The 13900-nt window shown below is 46.4% G+C and overlaps 1 protein-coding gene across 1 annotated transcript in view; it reads left to right on the forward strand.

Annotated features, from left to right (window-relative positions):
• Positions 1-13900, forward strand: part of MYO5B (myosin VB) — a 125842-nt gene that overhangs the window by 89410 nt on the left and 22532 nt on the right. Inside the window, 3 exon segments of the mRNA XM_072859633.1 lie at positions 379-516; positions 3091-3153; positions 10436-10687. Of these exon segments, the coding sequence (XP_072715734.1) occupies positions 379-516; positions 3091-3153; positions 10436-10687 (453 nt within the window).

Below are 13900 nucleotides of genomic sequence, written 5' to 3' on the forward strand. Positions count from 1 at the left end.
GAAGCCAATTAAAAAACAACTAATAAATACTTGGCTAGAAGGGACTCAGTAGGGCATTTTTAATGTTCTTAGCTGTGGCCCCAATCAGCCCACTTATCTGTTGGGCTGTTAAACATTCAATGATTTATTAAAATGAGTTTATTGTTTTATAATATAATATATTGTATTATAAACGGTAAACTGTTTATTGACGTTAAAAATAGGTGCTTAAAATGGGGGTTTGGTCTTTGAAAGTACACGCCTTTCTTGGGATGCTCCTGTTACCGGCTGTGGCTGGGGTTCGGTGCTGATGTACAGTCAGGGTGTATCTGGTACTGTGTGTGGTTATAAAACTTGACTGAGGTCTTCTCCTCTTTCCACTCCCCTGTTCTTCTCCAGGAGGTTGAGATGGAGAAAGCTGCTATGGACGTGACCCTCTTCCTAAAACTACAGAAGCGAGTGAGGGAGCTCGAGCAGGAGAGGAAGAAGCTGCAAACCCAGCTGGAGAAAAAGGAGCAAGAGAGCAAGAAATCCCAGGTAAGAGATGGCTTTTCATTAATACCAATATTTCATGTTGGTAACTGGCTTTCCATGATTGCCTGAGGACACACAATGTAGGAATTGAGGTTTGAGAGTGGCAAGTTCAAGTTAAGAGGCAGCAAATTCAACTGGGAAATGGAATGAAGCTTTTTTGGCAGCTAGGGACAATTGGACAGAGCTGACTTTTTTTTTTTTTTAATAATCTGGTTATAGCAGATTTAGGACAATATCTTAAGTATCTTGAAAGCAATGAAATGTAGACTAATTTTGGCATGTTGTATTCTGCCTACACTGATCCCGTTTCCTTCTCTTTTGAGAAATTTGAAGTGTAGACTGAGTTTTGTTAGCAAAGGTCAGAACGAGGAAGAGGAATGTGAGGGGAGGAAGGTTCTACAGAGGGATCTGGGCAGGCTGGATTGATGGGCCAAGGCCAATTGTATGAGATTCAACAAGGCTAAGTGCAGGGTCCTGCACTTGGGTCACAACAACCCCATGCAACACTACAGGCTTGGGGAAGAGTGGCTGGAAAGCTGCCTGGTGGAAAAGAAGGACCTTGGGGGGGGTGTCAGTGGACAGCTGGCTGAATATGAGCCAGCAGCATGCCCAGGTGGCCAAGAAGGCCAATAACATCCTGTCTTGTATCAGAAACAGTGTGGCCAGCAGGACGAGGGAAGTGATTGTCCCCCTGTAACTCGGCACTGGTGAGGCCACACCTTGAATACTGTGTTCACTTTTGGGCCCCTCGCTACAAGAGAAGAGACATTGAGGTGCTGGAGTGTGTCCAGAGAAGGGCAACGAAGCTGGTGAAGGGTCTAGAGCAGAAGTCTTATGAGGAGCGGCTGAGGGAACTGGGGTTGTTTAGCCTGGAGAAAAGGAGGCTGAGGGGAGACCTTATTGCTCTCTACAACTACCTGAAGGGAGGCTGTAGTGAGGTGGGTGTTGGCATCTTCTCCCAAGTAACAAGCCATAGGACAAGAGGAAATGGCCTCAAGTTGCGCCAGAGGAGGTTTAGACTGGATATTAGGAAAATTTTCTTAACCGAAAGGGTTGTCAAGCATTGGAACAGGCTGCCCAGGGAAGTGGTTGAGTCACCATCCCTGGAGGTATTTAAAGGACATGTAGATGTGGTGCTTAGGGACGTGGTTTAGTGGTGGACTTGGCAGTGTTAGGTTTATGGTTGGCCTCGATGATCTTAAAGGTCTTTTCCAACCTAAATGATTCTATGATTCTATTTGGAGGACTGCAGAATGACATGATGCTGCAGCCTTATGGACACAGATACCACCTTTTGGCTGGATCAAACCTAGAGGCATGTCATTGCTCGGGAGCTGTGAAGAGAAAGGCCCTGGTACCCCACATCTCCACGTGTCTTTCAGTTCATTTGGGTTATTCAAGCACTTCTTTGCAGTCCTGGCTTCCCCACATCCAGCAGTGTGTGGTGTGAGCTGATAAGCACTTCACAGATGTGTCAGTCAGGCTTGTGTCCTCAGTTTGGTATTGTTATAATCTGTGTGGGTTCCCCCCCAGTAATGATCATACAGGAATGTAGCTTAAAAATGGTATAGTAAATCAGAAGTAGCAAGATAGCTGTTAGAATAATGGGTTCTTCCTTTCTATTGCAGGGCAGGGATATTTCTTTGATATATTCTTTCTTCCTTGTGAAAAAATATCTTCCTACAGTCTGGGTTGTTTGCTTGGAAGTAATTTTTAAAAAGAAAAAATTAAACAAATCAAGATTACTGACAGCATAGTGGTAACTTAAGAGACAGAACTCTGTCCAGACTTGCAACTGGAATCTGAAAATACAGCTCTCTAGCTACCAATGAGCTGATGTTTAGCATGGGGGGCTTTTAATAGCAGATGTCTTGTATACATTTTACCCTGCTTTCTGTAGCTGAGGCTTTGTGGCTTGTTCAGAGGCCAGAGTGTGGGAGACAAAGCATGCCATGAAACAGCAGTGCTGTATGCATGGTGTCGTGAAGCAGTAAAGATGCTCTTACATAAAATGCTCAGCAAATGCCATCACTCTTGGTTTCATAAATTGAAATTTCTGGGGCTGTTGTTGCTTTGTTTGGGAATTATTTTGTTTATTTCTCTCTGGTGTGAGATCTATGTGTCTGTTGACGAATGCAATAAGAGACTCAACAAAATCATCAGCAGTAATTATTTACTTGCTTCACCAGATATTCTTACTGATCACCTCTAGCAATTTGCAGGAAACACATGAAATAGGAAACTTCCCCAGCCTCTCATCCTTGCTGCAGAGGCAGATTAAAAGTCTGCTTCCCAACCGCTATGTTGAAGATTGTTCCCCTGATGACTGTCGTTGTTCGAAAGCTGCTGTGAGCCACAGTTGTCAAGATATTAATGAGAGATTAAACCATTTTCTCCTGAAGCGGCCCCTGCCCCACTACGTGTTGCTGGGACTCGGTCTAATGGCAATTAATAACATTATTATGGTTGGGCTGCAGCAGGGCTGGCTGTTGATGGAGGCATGCCTAGCCATCCTGTACCATGTGCCAGTTCCTCTGCCTGCTTTTAAATATTAATTTATCTCTTTAATCCATGCAGGTAATTGAAACGAAGACTGAAGTGACTTCAGACCATGAAGATTTTGCATACAACAGTCTGAAGGTGAGTGAGGAGCTCCTACTTAGTGCTGTAACCTATTGCATGGCTCCAACAGCCCAAACAAATTGTCTGACCATGGTAATAACCCAAAACCTCCTGTAATCGGTTCTGACTATTAGCAGTTTGAAAGCTGTAGGTCTCCATCAACTCGTGGGCCTGGGGTGGGCTTATAGATGTTTCTCTCTGAGGCAACATCTGTTCTGCTCTGATCTACCTGTTTGAGTCATCCACGGCAGTGACAAGCTCACTTATGGTGAAGGGTGCTTTTTCCCACATATTCCCACTAGGACTTTCTTGGGTTTCCTTTGACATGACGCTGCAGGTCTCAGCAGTTTGCTCTGCAGTAGGTGTGAATTCTTACGGCCGAAGCCCCAAGTGTTTCTTATTCCAGGCTCCAACTCTGCTTCTTGTCTGCTTTCCTTGCATTCCCAAGGTCCCACTCAGGTCAAAACCAAATAAATCTGCTGCATGGATTGCAGTAATAGCCTCCATCTCCCAGCAGCAGTGCTGGTTGACCATGGTCATCTTGTGTCTTCCCAGCTATTACCCTACCCCGCAATTCGTCTTGTCCCTAAGCTCTACACCTTTACTGTTCTGCTTCCATCATTTTCTCCCTACAACATAGAGAGCAACTGAAGCCTGCTAGGCTCCTATTGCAGCTTGTGTGGGTTGTGTCCTCCTGCTCTAACTGTACCCAAATACTTCTTGTCTTGACTGTTAGGCCAATTCTTATGTCCTGCTCATCCTCAGAAAACCAGTTTCTAGGATAGGCTTTGTAAGGGAATTTTTTTTTCCAGTTTAGACCTACATTTCAGATGTTCCTTCTCTCTCTTTCCCCTTAACAAATACTGCAATACAACTGAGAAATCCAGAGGAACATATGTTACCCAGGATAACATCATACTAAACCATCTGATGGTAGTAATACCAATTTTTGCTGTCTGCATCATCTCCTCAGAACGATGCAAACACAGAAATTAGAGATGGAAAGGATGTGTATTCAACCCTCACTAAGAGCATACCTCTAGCAGTAGCTTTTTCTGGCACTTAGTCCATCCAATTTTTAGTCTCTAAGCATGATATTTGTGTTGCACTTGTTAGACATGCTGTTTGTGATTGAGGGAAATCCTGCTGAGTTTCATTAATACCTCTGCACAGTCCGTTGGAGTAGAAGCATGGCAGGAGCTTTAAGATCATTGCCTAAGTGTCTTCCAGTTGGTTAAACATGGCTATGGAAGTTTTAAGTTTCTTGACCTTGTAAAGCAAAGTGAAGTTGCGGTTTGGAAGGGGAAAACCCAGCAGATGAGAACTATCACCTTCTTAAATGGCTTCTGCAGTTCTGACTTCTGTGTGAATTCACAAATTGTGTTTTCTTCAGGTTTTAACCCAGAAAGTTCAGAATAGAAATATTAATTTTGGATTTTCCTACTTTCTACATTCCTAACATACATAGTCCTACATATCTAACAAACCTTAATAACTCTCTATTAATACCATTTCATAGGAATAGGTAGCACGTGTTACAAAAAAGCAGGGTTCTTTAACCTTTAGCCTAAAACACGTGGAAAATAAACTTGCAAGGAAACACATCTCAGAGTTAGTTTTTAGTGGCATTGCACTGCAAGAATATTTCTTTTAAGGATTCTCCAGCACAAGGTTCTTGCTGGAGTTGCAGGAAAATGAGATGAGGGCTGCAACAAGGAACAACTGGGTCTAAGAGCTTGCTTTAATGCAATGCAGACCTGCACAGACCAGCTGTAGCACATGATATTTTGGGTACTGGCATGTTGGGTGAATGTCAGTCTAGGAAGAGCTGAGGTCCCTGTGAAAAGCAAGGAGCAATTGCTTCAAATGCCATAGTGAGAGGCAACACCTAGTCCTAATGGGAAAGGATTTTGTGTTCCCTATAGGTGGATTGGCCTGAGAGGAACCACTGAAAAAGAGACAAATACAGCTCACTGGTGTTTTCCCCACTTCTGAATATAGGACACTGCCTGAAGCCTCCATCTGCAATCTGGTGTTCCCCAGGGCTCAGTATTGGCGCCAGTTCTGTTTAATATCTTTATCAATTATCTGGACGAGGGGATCGAGTGCACCCTCAGTAAGTCCCTCAGTAAGTTTGCAGACAACACCAAGTTGGGCGGGAGTGTCGATCTGCTTGAGGGGAGGAAGGCTCTCCAGAGGGACCTGGACACGCTGGATTGATTGGCCGAGGCCAATTGTGTGAGATTCAACAAGGCTAAGTGCCGGGTCCTGCACTTGGGTCACAACAACCCCATGCAACACTACAGGCTTGGGGAAGAGTGGCTGGAAAGCTGCCTGGTGGAAAAGAAGGACCTGGGGGGGGTGTCAGTGGACAGCTGGCTGAATATGAGCCAGCAGCATGCCCAGGTGGCCAAGAAGGCCAATAACATCCTGTCTTGTATCAGAAACAGTGTGGCCAGCAGGACGAGGGAAGTGATTGTCCCCCTGTAACTCGGCACTGGTGAGGCCACACCTTGAATACTGTGTTCACTTTTGGGCCCCTCGCTACAAGAGAAGAGACATTGAGGTGCTGGAGTGTGTCCAGAGAAGGGCAACGAAGCTGGTGAAGGGTCTAGAGCAGAAGTCTTATGAGGAGCGGCTGAGGGAACTGGGGTTGTTTAGCCTGGAGAAAAGGAGGCTGAGGGGAGACCTTATTGCTCTCTACAACTACCTGAAGGGAGGCTGTAGTGAGGTGGGTGTTGGCATCTTCTCCCAAGTAACAAGCCATAGGACAAGAGGAAATGGCCTCAAGTTGCGCCAGAGGAGGTTTAGACTGGATATTAGGAAAATTTTCTTCACCGAAAGGGTTGTCAAGCATTGGAACAGGCTGCCCAGGGAAGTGGTTGAGTCACTATCCCTGGAGGTATTTAAAGGACATGTAGATGTGGTGCTTAGGGACGTGGTTTAGTGGTGGACTTGGCAGTGTTAGGTTTATGGTTGGCCTCGATGATCTTAAAGGTCTTTTCCAACCTAAACGATTCTATGATTCTATGAAAGAGTAACTTACTGCTGATTTTGAGTGCTGCTTTTCCCTCCTTCCCCCATGACAGCTGCTTCTGTGACTGTAACAAAGCTCTTCTTCTCTTAGCTCTATTTCTCCTGCTAATTTGTGTCTCAAATATTTATACTATCTCTGGCTCCTTCAAGAGTCTTGTGTAATTAGATTAATTTTTCCTTTTTGCCAGCTTAAAAAGTATCTTGGAACTAGGCTGATGTGTCTAAAAGCTACACGTAGCAAATTCTTCCTGTGGATGCTCTTGAATGGTCCATGAGATACCAGCTTATGGAGGAAGAAGGGATTTTGGCTTTTCACCATTGATGCACTGTCTTTTGGAAACTGAGACTCCCTTAGTCAGTTTAGAAAGGTTTCAGAAGGTTTTAGAAAGGTGGCTGCAGTGTCTTTTCAGAAACCAGTATATTTCCCTGAAATGAATACAATTATGAATTTTGACCTAGGTGAGGTGTGAAGACTGTTACTGATGCAGCTGAACAGCTCATCATGGTGTAGGAGCGTTGCACTGGATGGGGGAAGAGATGCTTGGATAAGGTCATGAATGACCCAGGGTATGGTTTGGATAAATACGAGTATAAATATATAAATACAATAAACAGTACAAATATAAATATATTTATAAGTGTATGCATTATTTTAAAATAAGGCATACAAATATCAGTTTGGGTAAACATAATAAATACAGTTATTGCTGAAGAGCAAATTTTGTTGGGGGTTAAGGATGTTTTTGGGTCTCATTCAGTACTTTGTGACCCGAATCTTTACTTTTGGGTCCCATTCAAGATATTGTTGATACGCACAGCCCCTCAAGTGGGAGAATACGAGGTGTGGGTGTTAGTGGATGGCCAGGTGGGCTTGGGTTTTGTAGCCAGCCCATGTTCTGCTACTTTCTGTGTGTCTGCTGTCAGCCAGCTTCGTGTTTCAGTGTCATTGTCCTGTACTGTCACAGTACTCATGATGGCAGGGTTTTACCTTTGGGATTATCTTTTGGTGGGGAGCCTGTTCTTGGTGCAGATTTTGATGGAGAGAAGCGAGTGAGGCACAGTCCTTCCTTAGAGAGGCTCATTTGGATAAGGGGTGGTTGTTTCTTTTTGTAGTGCTGCTAAGGTGTGTGAGAAATGGGCTAACACTGATGTATTTACAGCAGGCATAAATTATGTGTCCTTTGTAATGGATAAATAGAGTTTTCAGTAGATGCTGTCCCAAAATATGCCCAGCCAGGCATTTGGTTAGCCATGGTGCAGGGCTGGAGGGATGTGAAACATCTCCCTGGTGGGAGATATGTCCCTGAGTCACACCTGTAAAACAAAAAGTTCCCCAGTGAAAAATGTATTTTCCAGCTTGTTTTTTCAGGCTGGGAATGTGGGAGTGGGAATGAAAGCACCAAGGAATCCTTGCCCTGACACTGTGTTCCTAGCAGGAGCACAATGCATAATTCAATTTCTTGCTCTTCACGTAGCTGGGATGTTTGTTTAATCCCTTAGAGTTGGAAGCTTATCGTAAAATGAGCTTCTAGAGGATTTTATTTTCTTTTCCTATTGAGTACCAGAAATAAAAGAGAGGGCAAATTCCTGGCATTGCAGCGCTAACCTCTGATTTACACAGGCTCGTACTTCACACAGCACTGCTATATATGCCCCTTCCTAAAGGGTGAGGCTATTTCCATCACCGTTAGTGCTTGGGTACCCATTTCACACCTCCATAATGCTGTACATGTGGGACAAGTGTGAGTTCAAGTTCAGGATGTTCTGTCTGTATAACTCGTCAAATAAATCAGCACTATTGGACTATGCAGAAGAAAGAGCATTTCTCACAGTGCAAATAGAAATCTCCCTTTCCACGTTCAAAGCATTTTATTTTAGCTTCTGTTCTGCCATCACTGATGCCAGCATCAGATGCAAAAGGAGTGTCCAGGCAGGGGGCAATAGGCATCTCGCCCACGTCTATAGATATTTTAACATTGCTCTATGCCCAAAATCTACCAAGAAAGGAGTAGGGAATTAATTTAATTGTAAACTCTGAAAGGAGTCCAGGGCACAGGCTCTTGGAGCAGGGTTGTTGGTTGTTGCTTTCTTTCCTGATCTTCCTGGCTTTGTTTCTAACCGGAGCACAGCTTGGTATGGCCAGTCCCTGGAGTTAGCAGTGTGGCTGACTCATTAAAAAAAAAAAAAAAAAGAAAAGAAAAGGAGAGGGGAAAAAAGAAAGAGAAGGAGGGGAGAAAAGGGAGCGGGGGAAAGAAAAGGAGGGGGGGAAAGGAAAAGGAGCAGGGGAAAAAAGAAAAGGGGAGGGTGGGAGAAAAGGAGGAAAAAAAAGAAAAGGAGGGGAAAAAAGAAAAAGAAAAGCAGGGATCTTATCCAGCAAATAACAAGAATCACAGAAGAGCCATCTGTGTAGAAAAGTAGTTAATTGCTTTCTTCTTACCCTTCACCTCTCTCTAAGCATGATCCAGAAAAGAGTGGAAAGCAAGTCGATGCTTTAGCCACATGGCAAGAAGAGTTAAACCCAGTTTGGTATCAATTCCCCCTCTGCGTGCACGCTTCTCAAACTCTTGTTTTAAAAAACAGTTATAGGAAAGCCAGTGTCTCATATGCTCCCTCTGCTGAGCTGTGGTTAATGTGGATGTGGAGGAATTGCTGGATCAAATGCATTTCTTATCCTCTTTTTTTTTTTTTTATGACAGATGGTATAAAGTATCTGACTATGCTCCATTACTGATGGTGTTTGTTCAGCTCAGAGTATGTCCAGATGCTAGATCAGCTATTCTGTTCACACCTCTGCTGTGATAAGGCATGCTATTTATAATTTGTAAGGATTTATAACACCTGTTTCCTATGGAAACAAGGCTTACACAGCTGTGCTAGCTACACAGTGCATAAATTGTATAAATTGCCCCCATCCCCCCCAGCCATTTTCGGATTCGTTAGCTCGCCTCAGCCAAAGCTGATAATGAAGCAGATATCCCATAGATAAGGGGGATCATGCAAGAAAGCTGTTGAAAGGGTCAAAAGGCAGTGGGGAGAGAGAAGCACGTGGATCTCAGTAGGGAAAGAGCTTGTGCTATTGTAGATACTAGAGAATCCACAGGGATGGGGGGCAGTCCCTAGGAAAGAGCTGATCCCAAATCAGTCAGACACCAGACTTTGTCAGCTCGCTTGCACATGTCTTGGTTTTTGCCATGCGGAAGTTGGATACAGATGCCATTGGGTTTTGGTGTTGTCCGAGAGGCCTGGGTGCGTGGGGACAGGAGGGAGCAGTCCTGGGTGCCACCATGCAGCAGCTGGTGATGGAGGATCTGGTGCAAAGAGAAGGTGGGTTGTTAGGATTCGGGCTGTGAGCAGGACCCCAGGAGTCTGGCTCCCTCCCCATCTGTGACCCATAGCAAGGACTGCACCATCTGCAGGAGCAAAGCTGCTCCTGACCCAACTGGGATGCTCCAGGTGGGTTTTGGGTGCTGGCAAAGAGCTGCCAACTGTGGTGTTACCACCTGCAAACAAAGCTTTGTGGTGAAATACTGAAATAAAGGCTGTCTTAGCGGCCGGAGTTTTATTCTTCTGTCTTGTACTGTCATGCAAAAGCAAATAAGCCCTTCAGTTGTCTCAGCAAACACAGCGATGCTCATGCATCGTTATTCAGGAGAAGCAGTTGGTGTCAAACTTGTACAGTATTGCCGCTGCCTGTCAAATGCCAGTAGCTGACAAGACATCAGGGCAAGAAAATCCTCCAACTGCAAATGTTGCACCCAGGGTAGGGGAATTACCAAATGTATGAGAAAAGAAGCTGTAGTGGGAATTCACACAGCCGTAGCTCACCTAACAGGACGTCTGCCATGATGAAGGGTCATGTAAATCAGCATCTTCCAGCTTATCTAATTAATATGAAAGATGAGCTAAACGTTGTGGGGTTTGTGGTGATTTCTTGATTGAGAAGGAAAAGGGGTGGAGAAGAAACAAATGTGTGTGGCTTCTCTAATGGCTTGCTTTTGTGTTTAAAAATAGTGTCAACAAATAAAAAAGTCTCCCCTGTTGTCACCCTGTAGTGTTGTTATTAAATGGCAACAGGCTACTGATTACAGCAAAAATCTTTTCTGAGCCACACGTGGCTGGATGGGCAGCAAAATCTAGATCCTGGCATGAATTGATCGTTTGTCTGTGATCATCGGTAATTGAGTTACCTTAGAGGTGTCTCAGAAAAGGATGAGGCACTGCAAGACAATTTATCTAAACTGGTTAATGACTTGGTATTTTCCAGAGGCAAGAGCTGGAGTCGGAGAACAAGAAGCTGAAAAATGAACTTAATGAGCTGAGGAAGGCTATCGCAGACCGAGCAACCCAGAACAACTTGTCCAATGATATTCAGGACAGTTATAACCTCTTACTGAATCAGCTGAAATCAGCCAATGAGGAGTTGGAAGTGCGGAAGGAAGAGGTGCTCGTCTTGAGGACGCAGATTATGAAGGCAGCCCAGCAAAAAGAGACAGGCAAAAACATGGTAATTGAGAGGGTAATGGATTTATTTCCTTTTCCCATTCTGTTGCTGAAAATTCACTGCCTGCCTAAGCAATGCCATTTTTGCTTTGGTAGGCTCTAGGTAGCAGGATGGTGTGGGGAGGTTATAGGAAGTTCTGCAGGGTTATAGGAGGTTCTGCCTATGGATAAGACATAGTCCATGACATTTTTTCAGACAGCCCAGTACCATATGTCCTGTGGTGGTCTGTACTGCTGTAAGGTGCTTGACCCCAGACCTGATGAGGTCTGGTCAGCCCACACCAAGGAACAACTCCAGCCCTTCACCAAGGTGTGGTGGTCTGAGATGGTTCCTGGTGGTATTTTGTGACAACTCGCTTGTTCTGCAAGGAAACCTCTGTCTGGTTGACAGAGTCCCCTGGGAGGCAGCCCTAAAGGGCAAAGGAGTCCAGGAAGGCTGGACATTCTTTAAGGAGGAAGTCCTAAAGGCACAAGAGCAGGCGGTGCCCAGGTGTCAAAAGATGAGCCGGTGGGGAAGAAGACCAGCCTGGCTGAATAGAGAGCTCTGGCTGGAACTCAGGAAAAAGAGGAGAGTCTATGACCTCTGGAAGAAGAGGCGGGCAAGTCAAGAGGACTACAAAGGTGTAGCAAGGCTGTGCAGGAAGAAAATTAGAAGGGCTGAAGCCGAGCCAGAGCTCAGTCTGGCTACTGCTATAAAAGACAAAAAAAAATACTTCTTCAGATACTTTAGCGGCAAAAGGAGAGCTAAGGAGAATCTCCAGCCCCTAGTACATGGGGGAGGGAACACAGTGACCAAGGATGAGGAAAAGGCTGAGGTACTTAATGCGTTCTTTGCCTCAGTCGTTAATAGCAGGGCCAGTTGTTCTCTGGGTACCCAGCCCCCTGAGTCGGAAGACAGGGACGGGGACCAGAATGGAGCCCCCATAATCCAGGGTGCAATGGTCAGTGACCTGCTGCACCACTTAGACACTCACAAGTCTATGGGGCCTGATGAGATCCACATGAGAGTACTGAAGGAACTGGCAGAAGTGCTCACCAAGCCCCTTTCCGTCATTTACCAGCAGTCCTGGCTAACTGGGGAGGTCCCAGTTGACTGGAGATTAGCAAATGTGCCATCTTCAAGAAGGGACGAAAGGATGACCCGGGGAACTACAGCCCTGTCAGCCTGACCTTGGTACTGGGGAAGCTGATGGAGCAGATCATCCTGAGTGCCATCACACGGCATGTAGAGGATAACCAAGGGATCAAGCCCAGCCAGCATGGGTTTAGGAAAGGCAGGTCCTGCTCGACCAACCTGATCTGCTTCTACAACAAGGTGACCCGCCTAGTGGATGAGGGGAAGGCTGTGGATATTGTCCACCTAGACTTCAGTAAAGCCTTTGACACTGTTTCCCACAGCATTCTCCTGGAGAAACTGGTTGCTCATGGCTGGGATGGGTGTACTCTTCCCTGGGTAAAGAACTGGCTGGATGGCCGGGCCCAAAGAGTGGTGGGGAATGGAGTTTACTCCAGTTGGCGGCCGGTCACAAGCGGTGTCCCCAGGGCTCTGTGCTGGGGCCAGTCCTGTTTCATATCTTTATCAGTGATCTGGACGAGGGGATCGAATGCACCCTCAGTAAGTTTGCAGATGACACCAAGTTGTGTGGGAGGGTTGATCTGCTGGAGGGGAGGAAGGCTCTGCAGAGGGACCTGGACAGGCTGGATCCATGGGCCGAGGTCAATTGTATGGGGTTCAACAAGGCTCAGTGCTGGGTCCTGCACTTGGGCCACAACAACCCCATGCAGCGCTACAGGCTTGGGGAAGAGGGGCTGGAAAGCTGCCCAGCAGAGAAGGACCTGGGGGTGTTGGTCGACAGCCGCCTGAATATGAGCCAGCAGCGTGCCCAGGTGGCCAAGAAAGCCAGTGGCATCCTGGCTTGTGTCAGAAGTTGTGTGGCCAGCAGGAGCAGGGCAGTGATCATGCCCTGTACTGGGCCCTGGTGAGGCCGCACCTCGAATGCTGTGTTCAGTGTTGGGCCCCTCACTCCAAGAGAGACATGGAGGGGCTGGAGCGTGTCCAGAGAAGGGCAACGGAGCTGGGGAAGGGTCTGGAGCACAAGGCTGATGGGGAGCGGCTGAGGGAGCTGGGGTTGTTCAGCCTGGAGAAAAGGAGGCTGAGGGGAGACCTCCTCGCTCTCTACAACGCCCTGAAAGGAGGCTGGAGAGAGGTGGGGGTCGGTCTCTTCTCCCAGGTAACAAGCCATAGGACGAGAGGAAACGGCCTCCAGTTGTGCCAGGGGAGGTTTAGACTGGATATTAGGAAATTTGACTTCACGGAAAGGGTTGTCCAGCACTGGAAGAGGCTGCCCAGGGCAGTGGTGGAGTCGCCATCCCTGGAGGTATTTAAAAGCCCTTTGGCTGAGGTGCTTAGGGACATGGTGTAATGGTGGACTTGGCAGTGTCAGTTTTACGGTTGGACTCGATGATCTTAAAGGTCTTTTCCAACCTAAACGATTCTGTGATTCTGTGAAATAAGTGCTGAGGCACTGGCACAGGTTGCCCAGAGAAGTTGTGGGTGCCCCGTCCCTGGAGTGTTCAAGGCCAGGTTGGACAGGGCTTTGAGCAACCTGGTCTAGTGCAAGGTGTCCCTGCCCATGGCAGGGGAGTGGGAACCAGATGATCTTTAAGGTCCCTTCCAACCCAAACCATTCTATGATTCTCCTGCCATCTCCTCCCACCTGACAGCATGAAGCTGGGAGCAGTGTTAAGGCCTGATGTGCCCAAATAAAAACACAGCTTTGGAGGATCACAGTCATTGATACTGTCTCTCACAGTATCCTTCTGGATAAACTGTCCAGCACACCACTAGACAAGTCCATAATACGTTGGGTGAGCAATTGGCTGATGGGTCAAGCTTAAAGGGTTGTAGTAAATGGGGTTACATCAGGATGGTGGCCAGTCAGCAGTGGGGTTCCCCAGGGCTCAATTTTAGGCCCAGTGCCCTTTAATGTTTTTATAAATGATCTGGACACAGGAATCAAATGTACATTAAGTAAGTTTGCCAACTAAACTAGGAGGAGCTTTGGACTCCCTTGAGGGTAGAGAGGCCTTACAGGGAGATATGGATAGACTAGAGAGCTGGGCAATCACCAACCATATGAAATTTAACAAGAGCAAGAGCCGGATTCTCCACCTGGGACAGGGCAATCCTGGTTATACGTACAAATTGGGGGACATAAGAGGCTGGGGA

Source organism: Ciconia boyciana, chromosome 4 (assembly GCF_034638445.1).
Source record: "Ciconia boyciana chromosome 4, ASM3463844v1, whole genome shotgun sequence".
NCBI classification, from domain to species: domain Eukaryota; kingdom Metazoa; phylum Chordata; class Aves; order Ciconiiformes; family Ciconiidae; genus Ciconia; species Ciconia boyciana.